General features: G+C 46.7%; 1 protein-coding gene across 1 annotated transcript in view; it reads right to left on the reverse strand.

The window, feature by feature from the left end:
- LOC135258647 (dedicator of cytokinesis protein 4-like) overlaps positions 1-24,600 on the reverse strand; it is a 107,765-nt gene that overhangs the window by 24,307 nt on the left and 58,858 nt on the right. Inside the window, exons 14-38 of the mRNA XM_064342090.1 lie at positions 24,445-24,569; positions 23,731-23,893; positions 21,280-21,386; positions 19,628-19,781; positions 18,798-18,895; positions 18,385-18,468; positions 17,412-17,512; positions 15,100-15,181; positions 14,266-14,436; positions 11,225-11,417; positions 9,339-9,394; positions 9,035-9,043; positions 7,803-7,937; positions 6,581-6,679; positions 5,879-5,973; positions 5,343-5,418; positions 4,857-4,957; positions 4,533-4,591; positions 4,108-4,256; positions 3,760-3,845; positions 2,540-2,566; positions 2,336-2,431; positions 1,576-1,636; positions 802-895; positions 412-560 (exon numbers count right to left, since the gene is read on the reverse strand). Of these exons, the coding sequence (XP_064198160.1) occupies positions 412-560; positions 802-895; positions 1,576-1,636; positions 2,336-2,431; positions 2,540-2,566; positions 3,760-3,845; positions 4,108-4,256; positions 4,533-4,591; positions 4,857-4,957; positions 5,343-5,418; positions 5,879-5,973; positions 6,581-6,679; positions 7,803-7,937; positions 9,035-9,043; positions 9,339-9,394; positions 11,225-11,417; positions 14,266-14,436; positions 15,100-15,181; positions 17,412-17,512; positions 18,385-18,468; positions 18,798-18,895; positions 19,628-19,781; positions 21,280-21,386; positions 23,731-23,893; positions 24,445-24,569 (2,570 nt within the window). The remainder of the gene's footprint in view (positions 1-411; positions 561-801; positions 896-1,575; positions 1,637-2,335; positions 2,432-2,539; positions 2,567-3,759; positions 3,846-4,107; positions 4,257-4,532; positions 4,592-4,856; positions 4,958-5,342; positions 5,419-5,878; positions 5,974-6,580; positions 6,680-7,802; positions 7,938-9,034; positions 9,044-9,338; positions 9,395-11,224; positions 11,418-14,265; positions 14,437-15,099; positions 15,182-17,411; positions 17,513-18,384; positions 18,469-18,797; positions 18,896-19,627; positions 19,782-21,279; positions 21,387-23,730; positions 23,894-24,444; positions 24,570-24,600) is intronic.

Here is a 24,600-nt window from a genome sequence, read left to right on the forward strand (position 1 = left end):
CACTCTGGATAAGTGGGCATAAGCAGCTAAAGTGCAGCGTGTAAAACGCATCAGGAAAAGGTGTGTCAGGACATGCAGCTCCACAGTCATTAGCCTGGGGTTTTCGCAAATAATGCAGACACATACAGAGAAAAGAAAGGAGAGAGACAGATAAAGCGACAGAGGAATAGATGGAGAGAAAGGGAGAGGAACACAGAGACAGAGACGGGGAGAGAGAGAGAGAGAGAGAGAGAGGGAGGGAGGGAGAGGGAGAAAGACAAAGAGAGGGAGAAAACGCGAAAGAGACAGAGAGAGACTGCCAGGGGGATCTACACCTTGGTTCTGCACAAGGTTCTATATGATTGGCAGGTGTAGGTGGCTGACCTTGCGCCTGTCAAAGTTTTATATGATTGACAGGTGCAGGTGACTGACCTTGCCCCTGTCGAAGTTCTGGATGATCGACTGGTGCAGGTACTCCTTCCTCTGCCACTCGCTCTGCATGGGGTAGCTGAGGAACTCTCTGAGCGGCCGGTCGGACCACTCCAGCAGCTCGTCGTACAGCAGCAGCGTGTAAGAGGCCTCTGGGGGAGGGAGTGGGGGCGGGGCGGGGGGCAGGGTATGACATCACCACCACAACATCCACGCTTTGCACCAAGGCCATTACCCATACAGTGTGTTTTATTTTATGTTTACTGGGCACAGGCACAAAAGACAGGCGTAATCAGAGGCTGACCACATAAATACCCACCCACCCCATACGCCCCCCCCCCCCCCCCCCCACAGCACGGGGCACAGAGCCTAACCCCGCCCACGGCTCGCTACCTGTGTAGTTCTGTGCCTTCAGGTGCAGGTCGTACAGCTTGTGGATGTAGCGGATGTACATCTCCTCTTTGTTCAGCTCCGTCTTGTAGAAGTTCTGAAGGTGTGTGTGTGGGGCGGGGGGGGGAGGAAGGGGAGGGGGGGAGAGAGAGAAGCCCACATGATCGTATGTTGCTCACGGCAACGTGACAGGCCGTTAACGAGGCCCCGGCACACCGCCCACGCGAGCGTGGGGGCCGGCCTTCGCGGGATAGCGGCGGTGGCGTAGCGGGGAAACGCGACGGTGCGCCGTTTAAAGACCCACCCCCCCCCCCCTCCCGTGCGCACAAAGGTTGCAGAAAGAACAAAGGAATAACGCAGAGGGAAAAGACTGAAAACACGGAGCTGGCTAGATAACAGGCAGCCCTTATTCCCCCTGCTGCCTTATTAAAAACAACACCAGAGATAATCATGCCTGTTAAATAAGAGAGTCAAACAGTCTGCGTGAAGGAAGCCACCACAGCCACAGAACTACAGACCTTGACCAAACAGAATGAAAAACTAATATGCAAATAACAGAAGTTTTTATTTTGTAAAAATAATAAATTCAGGCAGGTACACACTGTGTGTGACAGGGGATTCCATAGAAAGTGATCATGGCATAAATAATCTTTACTAAATAGCACTGACAGTACCAGTGTTAAGCAACATGATTCAGTATAAATGATCTGTATTGACCGGTAGACTGACAGTACCAGTGTTAGGTAACATGATACTGTATAAATGATCTGTACTGACCAGCAGACTGACAGTGCAGCCAATCTTCTTTCCGTCCACCTCTCCCAGCTTCATACAGTCCCTGTGGGTGAGACACAGACGTCATTACAGTTAAGCAGAGAAGAAATATGAGTGTGTCCTTGTGTGAGTGTGTGAGCGTGTGTGCCTGTACGTGTGTATGTGAGTGTAAGTGTGCATGTGTGTGTATAAGTGTGTGTATGTGTGAATGTGTGTATGCGCGTGTGCAAGTGAGCGTGTGTGTGTATGCGTGTGTGTTTGTTTTGAGTGTGTATGTGTATGTGTGTGTGTGTGTGCATGCGTGCGTGTTTGTTTTGAGTGTGTATGTGTATGTGAGCATGTGTGCGTGCATATGTGTGTGTGAGCTTGTGTGTGCATGAGCGTGTATGTGTGTGTGTGAGTGTATGTGTGTGAGCACACATGGCGTATGTGTATGCATGTGTGCATGTGTGTGTGTGTGTGAGTGTATGTGTGTGAGCACACATGGCGTATGTGTGTGCATGTGTGCATGTGTGTGTGCATGAGCGTGTATGTGTGTGTGTGAGTGTATGTGTGTGAGCACACATGGCGTATGTGTATGCATGTGTGTGTGTGTGAGTGTATGTGTGTGAGCACACATGGCGTATGTGTGTGCATGTGTGCATGTGTGTGTGTGAGCGTGTATGTGTGTGTGTGTGTGTGTGTGTGCATGTGTGCATGTGTGCATGTGTGTGTGTGTGTGTGCATGTGTGTGCACGTGTGTGCGTTTCCTGTCCTGCCGCACCTGTAGTCCAGCAGTCTCTCCATCAGGCGAGTGACGGTGGCGATCAGCGAGATGCCGCTCTCTCTCCACGTCTCCCTCTCGATCTTCTTCAGCAGGCTGAAACACAGGCATGCCGCATTCTCACCACGTCCTGGCCACACCCCCGGGGGGCTCCCGACTCCGCCCACCACCACCCACCAGCACAAAATAAGTAACACATCTTACCTAGGGTAGGGCCCGAAAAGGGGAATTCTACTCCAGGAGAGCAGTGGCAGAACAGATTCATGTTAATAATATTAATGCCAGCGCACAGACACACACACTCACGCCCGTTAGTACAATATTAGTCACATTAGTGTTCAGGAGGACAAATACAAAGGAAGGAACCTGAAGAAGAGTATAAAAATAAAAGAATAGAGTCACTGGTTGCCACTGTTGGCATAGTGACAAAGTAGCTCATCCTTGGCAACCACATCAAAACCACTGGCTACTCAGTGAACTAGGTAAAAGGTCAGTAAAGAGCTAAAAGCACAGCCACACATGAAGACTGAGGACAGTACTGCATTGAAATATTATTATTATTATTATTATTATTACATTGCAGTCTGCATTTTCAGTTGTATGAAATGGGCACTGAGAGAGAGGGTGAGAGAGTGAGGGAGGGGAGGAGGAAAGAGGGTGAGAGGGAAACAGAAAGAGGGAGAGAGGGAGAAGCAGAATAAGAATGTTTTTTACGGTTGCAGCAACACAGACCGTGAGGGCAGGAAACCCAGGTTAGCACACACATGCTCACTCACACTCCACCGCAAACAGCACAGAGGACAAGCAAAGACACCAGCAAACCAGAGGGCACAGAGACCGTGAGCTCTCACTGCGAGCCGAGGGGGAGGGACTGGCATTCAACGCGTCCACCCCCCCTCCATCCCTCCATCCCCCAGTCCCTCCATCCCTCTCTGCAGACCTGCCCACCCCCTCCTCCCCCTCTTTTATGCGTAACACCTTCTCCACAAAGCCCACCGCGTAGCAGACACCATGAGTCGCTGGAGCGCGCTGTGTGAACAGGTCCACAGAACACGGCGGGTCATGGGTCATGTCACGATGCAGAGTGCGAGGAGGGTAGGGGGGTGGGGATGGGGAGATGGGGGGTTAATCTGTTGCTGTGAGAAACAGCGAATGGGCAACCAAGTGAGATTTCAGTTCGCAGGATTACAGATCGTCAGAGAACAGGCTCAAACAGTACCAGGCTGATACACATGCCCATAACGTGCACGGACGCACCACTCACGTTTCACACATAGGCATGCGTATACACATGCACATACACAAACAGACACACACACACATGCACACATAATATATATAGTGCATTAAGTTAATTTTCCCCCGCTTGTATCTTGGAGCATGCCGTCACCCTCTATCCCTAACGGTGAAATACTGAGACTCACATGCTGTTGAAAAGCTCTCTGTACGTTTCGTCCCCCTTGCCATCGGACATCAGGCTGTCCAGTTTGTCTATCAGCTTCGCCTCCACCTGAGAAAGAACGTTCACAGGTCACATGATCAAAAGCACCAGTGTACCAGCTGACCCTAATATCTACCACAGGTTCATGATCAATTTCATTACAATTTAATCAATTCGGGAAGTTTGTGAATTTTAAAGTGCCACTACTACTCACTGTCGGAGCTTTCAAAATGTCTAAATAAATTAAATTTCAAATGAATTTCACAGCAGCTGGATGGCTGAGGCCGCTGTTCCCAGATCTGCCACTGGGGGGCGACAGTGCCCTGGGCACCTGTTTGAAGTTGCCGCTCCTGCGCTGCTCCCAGTCCATCATGTCGTGGAAGATGGGGATCATGACGTTTCGGAGGTCTGGCTGCGGGACCAGGGTCACCTCCAGGAACGGGCCTATCATGGCCGGGATGAAGTGCAGCTTGTGCTCGCCTGAAATTATAAATTAAGGCGATGTCGGTCTTTTCATGGTCATGAATGAAGTTACGATCACATCACGAGCATTATCAGGATCTTGGTCACGGTCATAGTCCTGGTAAGATGTGTGGTCGTAGTCACAGTCACCACTAGAACAATCTGGGTTCAAAACCAAACTGTGAACTTGTGTAACCGATGAATCATCCAACTTCCCACAATTCCTTGCATCCTGTAGGCCTTTGTTTTTATGTGGAAATGTGTTTCCTGCCTCTGGTCAAGTGAGTCACTCACCCAGGTTCTGCCACATGCTGAAGATCTCACAGCCCATCATTACTCGCATGTCTCCATATCTGAGCACAGAAAGAGAGAGGGAGAGCGGGAGGGGGAGAGAGAGAGAGAGAGAGAGACCAGGAAAGAAAGAGAGAAGCAGGAGGAAGACGGAGAAAGAAGGTGACAGGGAAAAAGACGGAGAGAGGAAAAGGGTCAGAGGTGAGAAGCAGAATACAAAAGAGAGAGCGAGAGAGAAAGAGTGAGAGAAAGAGAGAAGGCAAGGTGGTTAGAGAGAGGACAGACTCAGACAGCAGAGCCCACAACATTGCACACAGCACCCCTTACTTTTCCAGAATCTTCTTCCTCTTGGACGGGGGGAACATTTCCAGCTGAAGGCAGGGCTGGTTTATGAAGATGACGGAGAGGTAAAAGTAGGAGTCCCACACCTGGGAGAAACACACAGTGTGTTTCAAACAGCATGGCACTACAGCGGCATGCGTGTGTGTGTGTCAGCCAACAGTATTGACTGGAACCAAAAATGGGTGGAACTACCATATGCCATCAGTCATAGGTGCGTGTTTGTGTGCGTGTTTACGCGCGTGTGCATATACGTGTGAGTGAGCGTGTGTGTCTGTGAGTGCGTGAGTGTGTGTGTGCGCGTGAGCGTACATGCATGTATGCGTGTGCGCGTGTGTGTATGTGGGTGCGTGTGTGTGATTGCATTGGTTAGCAGGCACTGCTTTCTCTACACTCTGTCCTCATGACATAATGGGTACAGACATGAAGGGCAAAGAAGTGAGATTAGCCCACAGAAGCCGCAGGTCCTCTCACCTTGTAATCAAACTTATCGTTCAGGAAGTTCTTCCTCAGCGCATCCGACAGATACAGCACTGTGGTGATGATCACACTGACAGAGAGAGAAAAAGAGGCCAATCCAACATCATTCAACTCTGTAACATTTAGATATGACGAGGTTTAAGCTTATGATGGAAATAGCAATGACAATGGGTGGATCAGCTCATAGATCCTGATCCCTATATGCTAACACTGAGGAGCTGGGTTTGTATAGGTTCTCCTACCCTGTAATGGTACTGCATGTTTTTTTGCTCTGAAATGTAAACATTCTCTTCCTGTACTCACTGTACTGTTTCCTTTGACATTCACACGTGAAGCACCCTGTGACGCAATGGGCCCCTTTCACAGACACAGACTAAGCCTAGCCCTAGACTAAAAGTTTGAATGGAGATCCTGCATACAAATCTCAGTTTAGTCCAGGACTAAGCTTAATCTGTGTTTGTGAAACTGGCCCAGCGGCTTCAAAGGAAGTCCGGTCCTTCTGATGATTTGAGGGAAAATGGGGGACTCACTTGTTGGTGACCAGTCGCATCACGGTCCAGTCTTTGGGGAACATCTCCGGCCGAATGAGAATCCGAAAGACGGTGAAGATCTGGAGGAGGAAGTCCTGGAAGATGAGCAGCGAGAGGAAGGAGAGAACAGTGTCACAAAGGAGGGTTATGTGACATTTACAGATCTGCAGCAAAGGTCGCGGTCTGAGTCCAAAACACATTTGTTAGAATCGGAGGTCTGTGTGTACGTGAGTGTGTGGTGGTGTGTGTGTGCGCGAGTGGGTGTGTGTGTACGCGTGTAAGTGTGTGTGTCTGTGTGTGAGCATGTGTGTGCGCATGTATGCGTGTGTGTCTGTGTGTGGGTGTATGTGTGTCTGTGTGTATGTCTGTGTGTGTGCGTGCATGTGGAAGAGGTGTTACTGTTTTCAGAGCTGCCTCATTCAAACAGACATAATCTTTTTCCCCAACAGGTTTTAATTATTCGTAATCAATCGTGCTGTGCCGAATCAATCCAATTTCACAGAGGCAAGTTTTCATTCTGTGCCGGAGAAAATGGAGATGCGAGGACAGGTTCATAAATTAAATTTTACCCGATAGACTGAGTCATTCCAGTCTGCGCTGCCTCCATTTCCATGGCTTCGCCGCCACGCTATTTCCTGATATGAGCATATTCATAAACAATCGACAGAGGTGCCCGTGAGCTGAGCGACCGGAAGGCCTCACCCTCAAATCGTCCTTATTGGTGAAGCTCTCCAGAAGCTGCAGATAGTGCTTATCCGTCATCTGTCTCAGCAGGGCCAGGAGACATGCCACAAACTCCCCCTGACATCATGAGGACAAACAAAAAAACAAAGAAAAAGAGAGGAAACGCACCGTTAGGACCCAACAAACCCCCCCGTGTTTCGCCAACAGCTGACAAGCGCGCGCCGCGCGGTGACGCTAATGCAGCTAGCGCGCCTGTCAGCCTAATAGCCTGTCCCAGTCTGCCTGACAGCCGCACGCAAAACAAAGCGACACTCATTCAAATTTGCGTACGGCCCACGCGGCGTTTGACAAAACGAATATGACGCGATGTTGCGTGACGCGTACATTCGTCAGTGTAGATTTGCAGCTGGAGAGACAGACCTTTGTGTCGGCTGTGTTTGATGAGGGCAAAACCGCGCAGTAATCAGTACTTGCATTTATATTTACAGCAATATTTTCCCTCTGAAGGATGAAATATTTTGTTCAGAGTGATATAAAGCACAACACCTTCATCTGATTCAGATACGTCATTATGGCAAAAACATTCAGCCTAAGATGCAATGAATTCATGAATTATTACCTAAATTCTACATGTGTATACATCACACTCAGACACATGAATATATCCGAGTATTTTCCTTGTTAGTTGTTATTTGTTTTTTCTTACAAACCTAATTTAGGGGCAGGTTTTGCAAAATAGCAAGTGCTATAAATGCTGGAGCAACACTCTAACAATCTAAATATGTCTTCATGTCTATTCTGACAGCCAGGTCTGCCACGAATACTCAAATAATTCAGGAGGATGGACGCACTTACATTCTGTTCTCCTCTCTAGCTCTGCTTAATGAATGTAATGCAAACACAACCTCAGGTAATTGAACGTAACATAACGTAGTGCAGTGGCAACCAACCATGTCCCTGGAGATCTATCGTCCTGTAGGCTTTCACTCCAAACCTAACACCTCATTCAACAGCTAAAGATCTGCATTGAGTGGCTAATTAGTCGTGTCAGGCGTGTCAAACTAGGGTTGGAGTGAAAACCTGTAAGATGGTAGATCTCCAGGAACAGAGTTTGTTATCGCTGATGCAGTGCAACGTAAATGCAATCTCAGACAGGTAAATGGGATACAGTGTAATGCAGTGTAATGCAGTGTAATGTACCGTCACCTCCGCCGGGTCCAGGCACACCCGCAGGCCTTACCGTGACGTCCTGGAACTGCAGGCGGAGGGCGGTTCCCGCCGGCTGCGGCCGGTTGGTGATCTCCAGGATGGTCCTCAGGATCACGCTCAGCAGGCTCTCCACGATCATGGGCACCTCCTCCGGGAGCGAGAACTCCTGCGTGCAGAGAGAGCCAATGACCAGGGGTCCGTCTCCCCCGTATGAATCCACACACCCCCCGCCGAACGCAAAGTGGCCCTGACAGGTGCAGTGCATGATGGGAAGGGAAGAAGTATGTGGGAAAAGACCACACACGGCAGACCGCCCTGCGTTCCCAACCGCCGCTTCATCTCACGCCGGTTTTAGTTAGACGTGTCAGAAACGGCTAGCGTCTCGCTCCGTTTGATTGGCCGGGGCACCTTACATCCTCTTTCCATGCCGATAGTCAGAGTAGCAAACAGGAAGAGATACTCCAATTAAAACATGGACTCTATTAATGTCAGATGTTTTCATTAGAACGTATCTCACATTACCCGTATGGTAATATACAGACATAAAATCTTTCCAGCATCATCCAAATCAGCATCAAATACATATAACGCCAATATAATCAGACCTTCTGTTTCCCCGTATTCAAAACGAATCAGATTTGCAATCGCCCCCTTCGCCTTTATTACATCTGAGATCACTTCCCTGTGCTTAAATTTCACAGAGTCAGCCGCTGCTTCACCCAAAGGCGCCAGTTAACAGTCGGAGCCAATTTCGGTTTGCGGGGGCCCGTGCCGTGACACCCAGTTAAGCTGCACAGCGGTGCGGATTCCCGGGGAATATCGCGCCCCAACGGCACGGAAACAAGCCGCGATAAACCAACCGTGTCCTCTTAAGGAAACAAGCGCGCCGCTGCTTCTCTTCCACACAATTTCAGCCGCGCGGTAATTAGTGGGGGCCCCAGAAGTGAGAGCAGCTTTTCCGGCTCGCTCTGAGTGAGAGCGTCTGCTAAATGCCCGCGACGCGATGGCGGTTTTCTCAGACTCGAATCCCGGAGGGCCGCTGCGTGCGCGGGTTTCTGATGTTGTTCCTGCACTTACAGTAAGTGCTCAAATTAGGCCACTGATTGGCTAAAGAATCCGGACACCTTGTTCCCAAGGCCTAAATTGGCTGCCGAATTAAAAGCCGGCAGAGACTGCGGCCCTCCAGGACCTGAGTGCGAGACCCCTGCTGTAATCGAATGTAATGTAATTAGATTTTTAATTGTAATGGAGGGTCCCACTCACTGTGCTGTCCTTTTTGAGTTTGAGACCGTTGCTATAATGTAATGTAGTGTAATGTAATGTAATGTAATTGTAATGGAGAATCCCACTCACTGTGCTGTCCTTTTTGAGTTTGAGACCCCAGCTGTAATGTAATGGAATGTGATGTAATGTAATGTAACTGTAATGGAGAATCCCACTCACTGTGCTGTCCTTTTGATTGAGACCAGGTGAAGTAATGGAATGTGATGATGAATGTACGTAAGGAGAATCCACATTGTCCTCTTGAAGTGAACATGCTCGAGGATCGACATGACCGCTCCCCTGCCTGCATGTGCACCTGCAGCTGGTGCAGGACCACAGGTAGCAGAATGCACCTGGACTCTGGGAGCGGTTAAAGACAAAAATAAACACGGTCAACAGCAATCACTCGCTCGCGTTCGGGTACACCTCCTTCTGCTCAGCGTACAGTACGTGCATACGACCACACTGGTATGCTCAAGGTCGACTTTACAATGTGCAGGAAATATTAAGGTCGCGATGGCTTCCAGACAAATTTCTGCAGAGGCAACATCTTCTAGAATAGAAAATATGTTATATCTTCAGATCAGAGTTTCACCAGTGGAGGAGACTACTGTATGGCACTGTAAGCATAACAGTAATGATTTAGGGCAACCTCGTAGGTCATAACTGACTGCGCTGAATTACTCTACATTACTCACACAATACAAAACTATTCTAGTTAGCAGTAGCTGGTTCTGAATATACAGAGTCAAACACAATAAGGGCCAGGTTTACTAAGCCTCTTGACACCAGTTTCAGGCGCAGATGTGACACATTATTAGTCAAACAGGCCCACGGTCCTGGAAGCAGAGTATGTGTGTCATCTAGGCGAGTCATCGCAAGGTGTGCTTCTCTCCTTAATGCATATGCATTTAAGGGAGAATCGTGCAAATAAAAGGGCGGGGATACTGTAAGTGTGGCTGATTATCTATTCCACTGAACTGAAAGTGCGTGAAATTTCTCGGCCTCCAAAGAGCAGGTTACGTAAATCAAGGTGCGAGGTGGGAGCAAGACGGAGACACGGGTGCACTGAGAGAATCTTTGCGACGAGAATCACAGAGGGTAAAACGTCCAGCGTTACGTCAACTCTTACAGAAAATCTTCCCCACATCTAATGAAGATATTCAATGCACTAAACAGGAGTTGTTGTTTTTTTAACTGAGACTTTTAAGCTCTTCTCCATAAGCAGGCATTCCCATCCGTTGATTGCGCAATTAGCTGCAGCCTTAGTAAAAAAAGACCTTAATTTCACTGCATAAGTCTGTGTGACCCTTGTCAGACCGCACTTTCAGCGGCTAGTTTTATGTATGTCTTAGAGTAGGCATACAGCCTGAAATCTGTTTTTTTTTTTAAAGACACCAATCAAATTAATGACTTAGGATTGAAATAATTAAAACCTTAATTAAAATATGCACCATCAGTCTGTCTATGTTCCTACAGAAGACCAAATTAGCTTACTGTCTGGAATGGCACACAGCAGACAGAAAATGATTTGACCTTTAATTCTGAGACGTTAGGAAACATCATGTGCTTTGTGTCAATATTCAGTTCAGATTCAGTTTAATTATATTAAATTACTGCTCATAAGTTATGCCACAAGGCAAACACACAAAAAAATTAGCCAGATATAATATAAAATATATTTAACATGAGTTTCAGGATATTTTCTAGCAACCTCACAAAAATTTATGTGGTTGGTTTTTCAAATTTTACATACCTTTATAATCATTACCATCTAAATTATAAAAATGAATGCTGAAACACGATTAAAACATGAAAGGCAAAACAAGCCCTTAAAAATCAAAGTACTGTATCGAAAGACTTGCTTTATCAGATGAATGCACAAAATGGAGGTTAATAGCATGAGCTCTTGACATTATGAGTTCCACAGACAGCCACAATGACTGCCAATGCATCTTACATGCCCTGCGTACACCTCAACCTGTAGCACAGATGTGGCACAAGCATTTAAAATCTGGTTCTGACTAGAAGGTTTGTGTCAAGTGTAAGTCAAGTATTGATCTCCTTGGTTGATACAGTAATGCGATCGTGTAGCTGTGTTGGTGATTGTATGTGGTAGTGTTATGTGTGATGTCATAGTCTCGTGATCGCTGTGTTGACTGCAGTGAGACTGCGTTAGGCGCCGCGCACCGGGGTTGGTGTACAGCTGGCTCTCCACGGTCTTGGCGATGCACTGCAGCTTGACGGCCTCCAGGGGGCACTCCGCCTGCGCGAGGACGGGCAGGCTGCCCAGCGTCTCCCGCACGAAGCTCGCCACCTCCCGCACGCTGAAGATCTTCAGGAGCTCCTGGTACACCGCCGGGAACGTCCTCAGGAACACCGCCTGAGGGACGGCCGAAACACACACACACGGCTCACCCACAAAACACACGCACGCATCCCAGCATTCAACAGCACCAGGAAGACCTTACAGCCACAGCTCCTTTTACTGGAATGACAGGCAAGAATCCGTATGCAAATTGTTTAACACTGAGGTCCAAGAGATCTTATTGATCCAGAACCTTTTCTGGAGAGATATTTTTTTAAAAACCTACACGAGGAATGTGTTTGAGTGACATCTTCTCGCTACAGGACATTTTCAGGAACAGTACTCAAAAATCTTTGTATATAAAAGAATGACAGGAATGATCCCTTAAAGGTTTTTCCAGCCAAATAACCTTTTCAGGAACGATATGCAAAAAGCATTTCCCACAAAGAACACCTTGAAGGCTACTGAAAACTACCTTGAAGGTTTTTGAAAAAATTACATTTTCAAAAACCTTGACTGCAGTGTCATGGACAAATCATAAAGTTAAGATGAATCAACATCACTGTCTGCAGGAGCTTTCAAAGACAGCTTGCTGTCAGGCATATCTCATTCTGTGCTGTATTGCAACTGCAGACATATGCTAATGTATGTCATACCAAAAAAGAAAAAAGAAAAACTGCCAATTCAGGGAAAATTCCCCTGTTTGTTTACTCTCTTTCACAGCCATTCGTCTATAAGACAAATAATCTTTTTATTTTATTCATTCCCTATACAGCAGCGAAATTAATACCAGATTAATGCTCTCTGACCCACATGCTAAACAGAAATCACAATACCCCCCACAGCACTGTAATCTATAGCCTTCATACAAAGCAAAGCAGCCTCAATTCCAGCTGGTCAGACTCGGAATAAAAACAGTCACAGATTCATATGACTACACCTCTCTCCTTTTCAGGTGCTTAACTCTAGGGGCGCTTTGGGGAAAAGACAAGGTTACAGGCGTTCGTTGGAGAGGCACGGGTAGGTTGGGCGGGGCAACACTGCAGTGCGGTGTTACGGTCGCCCGGGCGACCCACAAAAGAACACCCCTTTGTAGCAGGATTACTTTGCCCTGTCCTAATCCAGCGGGCCGAACACGGACCTCTGAGACCGTAAACACTGTGGCCTTGATACGAGGGGGAGGCCGTCCCGTACACAGCCCACCCCGGGATCCGCGGCTGGACCGGGCCGGTGTGGATTATGGAGGGGGGGGCGCGTGAGGGGGATTAATATGGATTTGAAAAGGCCCGGTGGTCTGGCCTGCATTCTCACCCAGTTACTGCCCTGCCCTATGTTAAGATCACATGTAGCATACAGCTGTCTGACCTGTAAGCACAACCCTGTGTGTGTGTGTGTGTGTGTGTGTGTCTGTATGTGTGCTTATGGTGGAGCTGTATGTGTGTATGCTCGCGTGCTTTGTCTGACTTCAGACTTCTCCAACTGTGCTGAAAAATGTAGGTCTCGCACCTAACAATCTCAGGGCAGTATTGTCCTCATTTGCCAGGTCACTGTCCTATATTCCTGCACGATGGGCCTAACTACCTGCAGGCAGAGCAGTAAATTTAGACCTGAAATGTGCAAGCCAAATGCTAAGGGCTCTAGAGGCTCCAACGCTGGTAAACAAATACGACGTGATGCATATAGTAAAGCAGACAGAATGGAGCTGAAACACATGGGAGAGAACTACGAGCAGAGAGACCTGCCAGTGAGTTTAGCTCTCAGCAGGGTCTATGTTAAGCTCCAACTGCTCAGGGGGGCATATATCTTTCGGGGGGTGGGGAAGCAGGCTACTATGTTTTAGTGAGAATGGCAGACAGTAATGAGGAGTTGGTCAGGGCCCTCGAGGAAGAGGACAGCACGGGCTAAACGCTGCCAGCAGGGCGGCGCGTGGCAGGAAGTGACATCACAGTTGGAAGGCGTTCCTAGGGGGGGAAGTCCAGGGGAACACCAAGAAACGAGGCTCGCTGCGTACAGGCAAAAAAGCAGCAGCCTTCGAGAAAGGAGGCGCTGGAGAAATAAATAAAAATCACCCACACGCCATCCGTGTAATTCGGATTATTCGCCTGGGCGTCCGTGGGTGCTTTTGTTCACTGGCGATGTCTTCCGCGTTAATTGAAAAACACTGCCATGCTGTGTTTTTCCCAAACAGCCATGAAATATGATTTATTATTATTTATGTCTCCAGGGCTTTGCCTGACTGAAAAACAGCTTGGTGTATAAAAATATAAAATAAAACAACAGTCGCTCCGTAATGGGTTTCAGGACTTAATTTCCTGGTACTGGAGTTCCTTACTTCCAGAATGCCGCTCCGCCTCTCAAATCTGTCTCGATTACACACCTCTGGTTTCCCAAAAAAAAAGCGCACAGATGGAATTAGCTGCAGCTTCTTTATAAAGGAAGTCCTGAGCGCCACTGGCTGGAATTAGCTATGCCAGGAGTTCATCAGAGAAAGGCTGGTATGGACAGAGGCTTCTGTTCTAGTCCAGCAATGAAAATACCTGACTCAACCGATTAAGTAATCATGGTCTTCAATCAAGACCCTGACTGAGTGTATCGGGTGTTTTTGTGCTGGAAAAGAACAAAGACGTGCACCCACACCAGCCCGTCATGGACAAGACTGTACACCATTCAGATATCCTGTCGCTTACAGCAGGTCGATGAAGTAACGCTGGTGATTGAGCTGTGTTCTGTACTGTGAGATGGGCCTTACCTGTGTTCTGGTAACACAGCTAGCCTTGCCTGTGTCTGGGTGACAGTGCTAGCCTTACCTGAGTCTGGGTGACAGGGCTAGCCTTACCTGTGTCTGGGTAACACAGCTAGCCTTGCCTGTGTCTGGGTGACAGGACTAGCCTTACCTGTGTCTGGGTGACAGGGTTAGCCTTACCTGAGTCTGGGCAACAGGACTGGTCCCTTTGTTCTCCTGGGAGAGGAAGAATCGGATGGACATGAAGAGCTCGTGGATGCAGCAGCGGAACTCCTCCTCATTCTGCCCACCCGTTGCCAAGGAGAACAAGCGGCGCGACTGAATAATGTATTTAAAGATGTACTCCGTAGCCTGAGGGAGGAGAATTCAAATCAAGACATGGGCACCATTAAAACCAGCAGGGAGGTTAAAATACATGGGAGACAAGAGGTGAAATTCACCAGTGAAACACTGCTACAATATAATGAGGGCAACAAAAAAAAAACACTGTAACACTGGCTCATTATGCATGATGCACACAATATTAAAATTGACGTGTTGTCGAAACGTTGGCGAGCCCGGGGCCATTGCGGTATATTAAAAAACCGCACAGACAAAAAACGACAGGACGGGTTAATGGACGGCCACTCGCTGCTCGCGAGATAAAAGTCGTGACAAACAGGAAACGCGCGAGCGGCGGAGGAGAGCTGCGGTTAGAAATCCGGGCGCGCGTAGCCTTGAGCGAGCGCTGAACTCAGCGTGCTCCTAAATGCAGCTGGTGACATGCATGCGTAACTCAACGCCGCATTTATAAAGGCGAGCTCTGCGCGTTCCTCTCTCCTGCCGCTGGATAACAGCACTCCAGTGTGTTTTTCTGCACCTCTGCAACCTTGAACTAATGCACTTGTTGTACGTCGCTCTGGATAAGAGCGTCTGCTAACTGCCTGTAATGTAATGTAATGTGTGTGGACAAAATACATGGCAGAACAATCGTACCGAATGGTTTGTGCGTCACGTCTGCGCAGGTGGTCTCACCTTTAGGACCTGCTGGATGTGCTCCTGGTGTTCGGCGTCTACGATGCGGTCCACGTACCACTTCAGCACCTTGATCAGATCCCTGGGAACAAGCGGCGGAAAGTGGTGGATGTGACACGGCGGTTCATTCACTAATGCGTTTTTTTGGAAGCGGTCGGGAGAATGTTACGTGTGTGCTGCTAACATGCTGGTGTGCATTTGCGCATATGCAGTGTGAGTATGTGCATGTGGGTGTATATGCATGCATGTGCATGCGTGTGTGTGTGTGTGTGAACACCAATGTAGCTGAAGTATGCGCAATCTTGAATGTGTGTATATACACACATTAGCATTTGAATACAAGACTTGAAAGAAAGCACTGACAGTTATGTATATATAACTCAGAGCAGGCTGAAATAAAATTAATTTCTGCACAGTAAGCTGTCAGTCCCATCCTGGGGCCTAATGAAGATGACCTTGCACTACTGCTGTGCAAACTCAACGCAGTGGCGGAGAAATAATACATCCTGAGTTATTGGTGCACATATGCATCGCCATGCGCTAATGTACTAAATTAACCAGTCAGGTATGCAAATTTGAGCTTAATGCAGAGTTAAGTGGCAGAGAGACTTCAGCAAGAAGAATAAACAAGAATTTCATTTCCACAAGGGAATATACGTTTGCTATATTTACAGCATGCCGATCTGTTTTAACTATATCCTCCATCTTGTGACGCCAACGTACTGCTTTAGTGATTAAATCCAGTGTATGGTTTGCGGGTAAAATATCGACATGGAGAAATAATCATATTTACTGCTTTTATGACACTAATAATCGAAAAAAAAGCATACTTTGAGCCAAACTAAAAAAACCTGAGACGAACACCGCAATACTTTAATTCTTCTCGCGGACAGAAGAAAAATAACACAAATCCATTCCTTTCATAGCCGGCCGATGAGCCGCACGTTTCGTTTTCTAAAATTAATAACCGCGCGGCGGTTCCTGCCTGGTTCTGTTCCCAGAATAGCACCGCAGACTCTGATTAAAATATCCAGTAACCTTGGCAGTCGGGCAGCCTGTGGAGAGACGGACTGCGCCTCCCCTGCCCTCGGACGGCAGCTCGGCACCGTTCCCCTCAGACCGAGGCGCGCGTGCGGCTTCGTCTGGGACAGATTCCAGCCTCCGCTCGAAGCTCCCATCTCCACTAAGTCTCTCTGCGGACTTTGACTATCCTCGAAGAAACTCCCAATGTTAAATCGTGCCTTGGGGGCCTTTAAAATCAAACTGTTTTAAGAGTGAAATATGGATAAAACATATTCTATGTGCTAAATGCTATATAACCAGCACTTTTATATACCACATCTTCCAAACCTGCAGTCACAGGAATGTCATATTTAAACTGATTTGAGCCAAGGCTAATTTGTATCAAATGTATAACTTTTTTCTTGTATAACATAAATGAAATAAAAGTGAACTGTACAGGGTGTCTTTGGTATGGGCACAGTTCTGACATCTGTATTGTGTGTGTGTGTGTGTGTGTATGTGTGTGCAGGAGTGCATGCATGCATTGTGCATGACTGTGTGCTGACAGACTGTGTGTGTGCGTGTGTGTGTGTGTGCACGCGTGTGTTATTATGTGAATGGCAGTGTGCTGACAGTTGAATGTCGGTCCTGTCTGCTTCCTACGCCGCAGACACATTCACACCCCTCCCACTGCAGTCCGTCACACACAGGTGATTAATTCACACTTAATTAACTCCGCCCCCCTGCACCTGTCCCCGCCCCCTCACCCACCAGGAAGCCAGTCACTGCAAAATGGCCGACCCTCATTCCCATTTCAGCAAGAGGAAGCGAAAATGCAGAGGCAGTGTGAGAGCTATATGAGGCACTGCCTTAACCTAAACTCCGACTAAGAGCAGGAAACCCCCACCCCTCCCCCCCACTAGAGCAACTGCACATTCCACAATATAAATTAAAATAATGACTTCTGCCTTGAAGTAAAAAAACAATACTATTGGCCGGAAGGCAAGGTATTTATTTTAAAAACATGTATTTCAGGTTAGGGGGGGGAGGGGGTTGACAGTTACTATGGGTAACAGGCAGGAAACACAGTTCCGTTTCCCCGAGTCAGCAGGAGGAGGATGGGACCCCCATTGAGTCTGTTTCCAGCAAAAACTTCCCCCCTTATCGCATCCCTCCAGCTTTTCCTTGCCACTGTTGCCATAGGCTTGTTTTTCTGGGGTAGGCTGGGGTCTGCTGTGAATTTTATTGTGATATATGTTTTGCATAATGGGCCATATAAATACATTTGTATCCATTACACTTATCTTTACCTGTATGACAGAGCTCCGGCAAAATGGCTCTCGATGTAGGTGTCCATAACCGGTTTAAAATGCTGGAATTTGCTGTCCTGCAGCAAATTTATAATGTGAACCTGGGTAAACAAGGAGAAACAATAAATAGATTCAGAGTATGGTACAGTGTGGCATATACCCATAATGCCGTTGGTTAAAGACATGTACAGTATCGGGTGAATGCTCCTGTACCATTTCACAAAGTATTGCTCTTTAACTGATTTGCTACAGTTAAATTCCGTAGATCAGTGGTAACCAGCCCTGTTCCTGGAAATTGAACGTCCTGTAGGTATTCATTCCAACCCCAACAAAGCACGCTTCATTCAACAGCTTGAGATCTTGTTAAGCTGCTATTTAGTAGAATCAAGTGTGCCAAATTATGGTTGGAATGGAAACCTACAGGATGGTAGATCTCCAGGAACAGGGTTACCACTGTGGTACGTGACTAATAACAATAATGGGTAACAATTACAAAAAATATGCATATTTTAAAAAAAGTAAATGACTCAAAGCTAGATGGATTTAAGTGCCTCCCAAGTAAACAGCGATGCTTTTACATTTAGTGAAATGTACAGTGCAGTTTCTGAAGCCGCAGATCTGATCTGAATTACAGAGCAGCCGGATGGCAAAAGAGCAGAGACGTCTGCATCTTGTCCTCTGGGGATAAGCGGATTTCTCTGGATATCGATCTGGGATGTACGAGAAAGCGGCTCTCGGTATCAATACTAGCCGTGCGGTTTTACAGCAGAAAGCACATGTTCTCTGACCTACACTTCCAATCATTAAACGTGTTCCTTTTTTTTCTGAGCAACCACAGACCACAGAGCAGAACTGTCACTAGTTCTTCTCATGAGAGAGAAAATAAAGACCGTTTCTGAATAAATAGGCCGGGCTTGCAATAGGCCGTGACGCTGTGCAAGGGATGTCAAAATGAGACAGAATGAGAACTTACTAAGCAATCAAAAACCTTCAACCCGTATCTCTGAGAATTTTCGTCTAAGATTCCGAAGAGCGTGTCCAGTGTGTCCTGTAAAAACTGCGAGAAAGGAGAAAAGGTTCAAACTGACAGCACTTGAGTGAAAACTCACACAAAAAGCACAGACAGTGAGGGCCTATGTGCGTAGTGACAGACTCCTTAAACACACCAGATGCTCCGTGTTCTTAACATGGTCAGTTCTATCGCTATCACCAAAATATTTAAATTTGACACCTCTTATGAATATTAATGAGGGGCGTGGACGTTACATGCCGTAATACAGCACTGGAGTCTCATCCGGAACCGCCTGTAGTTAAGAAGCTGAGAGGACAGAAGGAAAGCGGGAGTTGAATATCTGGTGTGTGTAAAGGGTCTGTGCTGTGGTCCACCTTGACTATTTCCGAGCCGTCGATCTCCTTGAGCTTGGTCAGGCTGTCGTTTATCCGCTCCGGATGGGCCCTCCACTTCAGCAGGTCCAGCATATCGCCTGCAGGGAGGAGTAGGCATCCTCATCTTCATCATCATCACCATCATCATTGTCATCATCTTCACCACCACCACCACCATTATTATCAACATCATCATCATCACCATCATTATCATTTTCATTTCCATTTTCAGTTCATGTTTTACACACTGGCAGAAACAGCAAAAACAAATAAAAAAGATACATAGATCCTGTTCAGGACACACATCCAGCTTGTCTTCAGTAATGTGTGACTGCTTGTTTTCGTAACAGAAAAAAGGATCCGGCAGAAACGCTTCACTGATTCGACGCTGACAAAACCCTTAATTCTCTTGCGGTGTTCAACCGCCATTACTGAACTGCAGTTGTTATGACTGAAATCTACACTCTGCTGTCAATGCACCTCTTCTTAAGTCTTACTCTGCTATTGATGTTGAAAACTTATAAAGCCGCAGATCCTCTTATGTTCCTCCCACAAAGCAACAAGCAGCAAAATGAGCCATTCATGCCCGGTCGCATAGTTAACCATTTTCCACTTTAGAGAAGGAAGATTCCCGTATATACTTCTTGGTGAGCCAATAGGAAGTGCGCACAGTTCTCTGTCACTTTGTGTGGCGCTGTACGCTGGACATCGTTTGTCCCGTTGCGCGTCACCTTGAAAGGACATTAAGGGGGCTAGCGGGCCGCTGGCGGGGGAACCGCGGAGCAGCGGAACGGGAACGCGGGGTTCTCGTCTTCCGGATCGCGGCGTACCGTTTTGAGTGAGTTTAGTGGAGCAGAGGAACGAGGTGATCCAAAAGGACTCCTTGGTGCTTTTCACGGCCTGGTTGTTTCCCGGGAGATTGGCTTTAGAGAACGGCAGCTTGAGGTAGCGGGCGGAGTCTTGCAGATTAGCATTCTCCTCGCACTGCGAGAGAGAGAGAGAGAGAGAGAGACAGAAAGAGGAAGGGACAGAGAGAGAGAGACGGAGAGAGAGATGGGGACATATAGGAGAGATTTATGAGAGAGAGAGACAAACCGAGAAAGAGATTGAGAGAGATGGAGAGAGAAAATGAGGAATAGATACAGAGGGAGTGGAGATGGAGAGAGAATAAATGGGGAGAGAGTTAACAGGGAAAAAAAGAGGGAGAAAAAGAAGACAGAGTGAGTGAAAGAGAAGGGGGAGATAAAAAGAAGAAGGGAGGGATAGAGGGAAAGAGAGAAATAGCCACTGAGTGTCACAGTATAACATTGCGACAAAAGCAGCAGGTTCAGAAGGAGAGTGCGAGGGGATGGGCTTTATCTCTGTGTTCTAACGCCCCACCACAGCGTGAGCAGGAACAACATGGCGGGTGTTTATATGCAAACAATTAACTGGGCCAGCTGTGACCTGTCTTTCTAGCCACAGAAGCCCCTACTGCCAAACTCCCTTAAACCTGACACCCAGATGCTTTAAAATGCTTTCTGTTCAAATTTTATATAATGCGTTCATCATTAGACCAGAAATTACATTCACTAAAGAAAATATAATTTCTAACTGCACCATAATCACAATATTCAGTATACCAAATAACATCCATAAAAATGAAATTTAAACAAATTTTCTGGCTATTACCACTACCATAGTGTCAAACCATAATTGGGTCATGTTCATTTCACATGTTGCTTATAATATGAAAGCATGACGCCATTGTGCTAAAAAGGATTAAATGCAATCTATCATTCAGGAAACAAACTATATAGTCTGGTGATGATATTTAAAAAATATACACACGCACACACACATACATACGCCTACACAGACACACATGTACACACATACAGACATGCATTCACACAGACATGCACGCGCACGCGCACACGCGCACACACACACACACACACACGCACGCGCATTCACACACACGCACACTCACTCACACACACGCACACACACGCACACAGAACAAATGGCGAGTTTAAAGACCTGTCTGAGAGTCAATGATTAAGTGAAGCATGCTGAAGTAAAACAGGAAACCTAAGAAAAATCATGGCGGTGTGGTCAAGGGTCAGTAAATTCCTTATCATGGCATTGATTCCCTGTTAAGAACCGAAGGATTTACCACCAATCTTCCCAAATGAAGCTGCAGCAAGCCCGTCTCTATAGGGCATCTGATTAAATTTGGTCACCTCACCGGAAATATTAGCACATGCGGTGTAATTAATTTTAAACAATTAACTAAAGATAGTCTTTTCATCATTAATTAACAAAGACACTCACATGTGCACATGCACGCATGGGTACTCGCACGTGCACTCACACACACACACACACAGATACATGTACACACACACGTGTACGCACACAGCCACACACGTGTACGCACACACACACACACACGTGTATACACACACACACACACACAGTCACACACACACATTGCTACCTTATGCACTATGAGTTCATGGGTGCCGTCCGGAAGTGTCCGTCCATCCTCCTGCATCAGAGGGATGAAGGAGAAGCCAAACAGCTTCTTCTCTCCCTTATCTTTCGCTGTGAAAAACACAGGGTTCATTTCCTAATGCAGTACACACGCTACCCACACACGCCTGCAACTGAGCTGCAGTATTATAAACAAGCACTGAAAAGCACGCAGTAACTGACCTCAGTGGGATCAGAGGGGAGATGGACACATGAAAGGTCAGATAAACCGGTAAATATTTAAATAAGCATAGCAGCTGATGTAGTTTCAGCATGTGAATATGAAAAAATAAAATCCTTCTGTTTATTTTTCAAAAGGCTTATTTAAAACCAATGTATTTGATTTAACTTGCTATGATATTACAGTCATGGCATGAACACTGCACAAGAATAAATCAAAAACATTAGAACATTTTCAAGTTCGTTTAACACGTTAACAGAAACACTTGAGAATTAGCCTCCGTGAAATGCAACGAACAAGGAACAGATTGCGGGCTGTCACAGCGTAGTTACAGTATGCAGGGCGATTTTCGGAAAGCGGGCACACGGGGGGATTCTGGAATCGGAACAATTCATTAATCCTTGTTCGACGCTATCTGGGCTTCTTGGCTCGCATCGCAGCTCGTATCGGGGCTGTGATTAGGAGCGGTCCCGCTGGATCGGGCTTTAGCCTGAGCCGGTCCAAGCCTTCCTGGAAGCCTCCGATCCAGCCAAGAGGAGGACGCGGACGGCACGTGCTAACCGTACGAGCTTCCGGAGCCAGCGCTCTTTGGAGAGGCTCCGTTCATCCCCACGACGATTTCCTCGTGCACCAAAACGCAGGATCTTCTCTGTCACAGATCATCTGTTCCAGCATTTCATCCTCCGTGAGGACCTAACTTCACCACAGCCTGAGTACGGATGTGCCGCTAGCGCATGGCACTCGCATGAAATAATGCAAAAGTATTGGGACAGTGACATAATTCTTGCATTCGGGGGGATTACGTATAAAAAGGGCTATATGGACCATCCAATATGGGCGTAAATACACTCAAAATAAAGATGAAAGTTTGCACTTTATCCTTATATTCATCATTTTATTTCAAATCCAAATGTGCTTGCGAACAGAGCCAAATCACCAAAAACTATGTCGCTGTCCTAATATTTTTTGCATTTACCGGTAAATAAGGGTATCAGATAATCTGGTAGGCAAATTATGTGGGTTGAGGTTATGAGGGAGTTTACTGTATATCGATAACGATCTCCCCAAAAAATAAATCGTGACTGGTTTTGAAACCTAAAGTTTAACACGTCAGGAGCTCAAGATATGCCATTTTTGTAAAAAAATCTGAGAACATTGGTCTTGTCTGTGACCTACAGAAATGTGTTATTATCATGAATTGTCTCATTTCGGCACAAGCGTGCAGTTTCGTTTTGAGAAAGTGGTACAGTGCCTTTGATGTGTAAAGAGCAGGGATAGTGCGTGAATTCAGCAGGCGGGGCAAAGAGAGCACACTGACGAAGATTCAGAGGAGACGGCCTCGCTCACCGACAGAAGTTAAATACCACAGCGCCCTTCCAAACAGCCACTGCAAGGCAAAAATCCACCCCCACGCCTGCTTCCAAAACCCCCCTGGGCTAAAACAGCCCCCTTCGCTGCGAGGATGCCACAATTTATGCTTCAAAAATCCCCTCCAAGAATGTCAGAGAAATCAGCCATCTATTTTTATTGTGGTCTATTGTTTTTTTTAAAAAATTGTAATAATATCACTGGCCTCCCTTGAAAAGCAGCGCATGCTCAAATTAGTCACTTCCCTCAGGTCAAGACCATTGCGTTCCCACAGTCAGTGATATTAACAACTGCCACGAAAACGTGATAATATCCACCGTATCTCAAAGAAGTATGATACTGCATGCTGTGCAATAATAATAACAACAATAACAATAATAATAATGATAATAATAATAATAATAATAGTAAACTGCCAGTGGAGAAAGCAGGGTGCTGGGTCATTAAATGCACTATGGTTTGTATGTGGCTGTGGATAAAGGAGCGTGCTGGGTTTACTAAATGTGGTTCGGTTTGTAAGTGGCAGTGGACGAGGGAGTGTGCTGGGTTATTGAAAGCGGTATGGTTTGTATGTGGCTGTGGATAAGGCAGAGTGCTGGGTTATTAAATGTGGTATGGTTTGTATGTGGCTGTGGATAAGGCAGAGTGCTGGGTTATTAAATGTGGTATGGTTTGTATGTGGCTGTGGATAAGGAAGCGTGCTGGGTTATTAAATGTAGAACGGTTTGTAAGTGGCTGTGGATGAGGGAGCGTGCTGGGTTATTAAATGTAGTACGGTTTGTAAGTGGCTGTGGATGAGGGAGCGTGCTGGGTTATAAAACGCGATACTGTAACACTGTACTAAGGGACGGAGAGGCCGGCGCTTACTGGAGCAGTGCCTGAACTCGAAGCGCACGTGTGACCCTCGGAACATGTCCACAGGGATGGGCAGCTTGATCTGCTCCGCCCAGCGCGGGCTGTTGTTGTGATACAGCACAAAGGAGTGGAACTCGTCGCCCCCCGGCTCTCCAGAACCCAAGGAGACCAAGCTCTGAGAAGGGGGGAGAAGGAATCAGGAGCATTCTCGCACACGCACACACACACACACACTCACAGACCACAGGCATGCTTATAGATGCAGACGCACACGCGGTCAGACATGCTCACTGATATGCTCACACACACACACACACACAGAGAGGGAACTTCCTGGGCAGGGTAAACCATGCTCGAACATGAAATGCTTTAAACAGGAAAACCTCAGAGTGTCAGAACAGTCTAGATTGGCCTCATCACCAATCATTCTACAACAGAGACTCTTAAAACCTCCCTCTCACGATTCATTTAATGAGTGAATGCATTCCTGAATGAAATTTCTCTTCACATTAAAATATAAAACAAAAAATGCTTGAATAAAGACTTATTCTTTTTAAGCATACTGTATCACAAAATGACAGATATAGTATACCATTTAGGGCAATGTTTAAATTTGAGTTAATTTCAATCATACAACAAGGATCATTCTTCTGAATCTGACAACAGAATCTTACAGATTTTATTTTATTTTTTAACTGAAAGGGTGTGTTCAGAATAATGGTTTACCTTGAGAATCTGTCCATCGATATCCAGCAAATACACAGTAATCTCCACATTTCTGGCCACGCTCTTGCCCCCTTTCTCAAACTCTCCTTTCTCCAGAGTGATGTATAAATCATTCCTCATCTCACCTGTGGGTCAGAAAAACAAACAGCTTCACAC

The sequence above is a fragment of the Anguilla rostrata genome, chromosome 7, assembly GCF_018555375.3.
Source record: "Anguilla rostrata isolate EN2019 chromosome 7, ASM1855537v3, whole genome shotgun sequence".
NCBI classification, from domain to species: domain Eukaryota; kingdom Metazoa; phylum Chordata; class Actinopteri; order Anguilliformes; family Anguillidae; genus Anguilla; species Anguilla rostrata.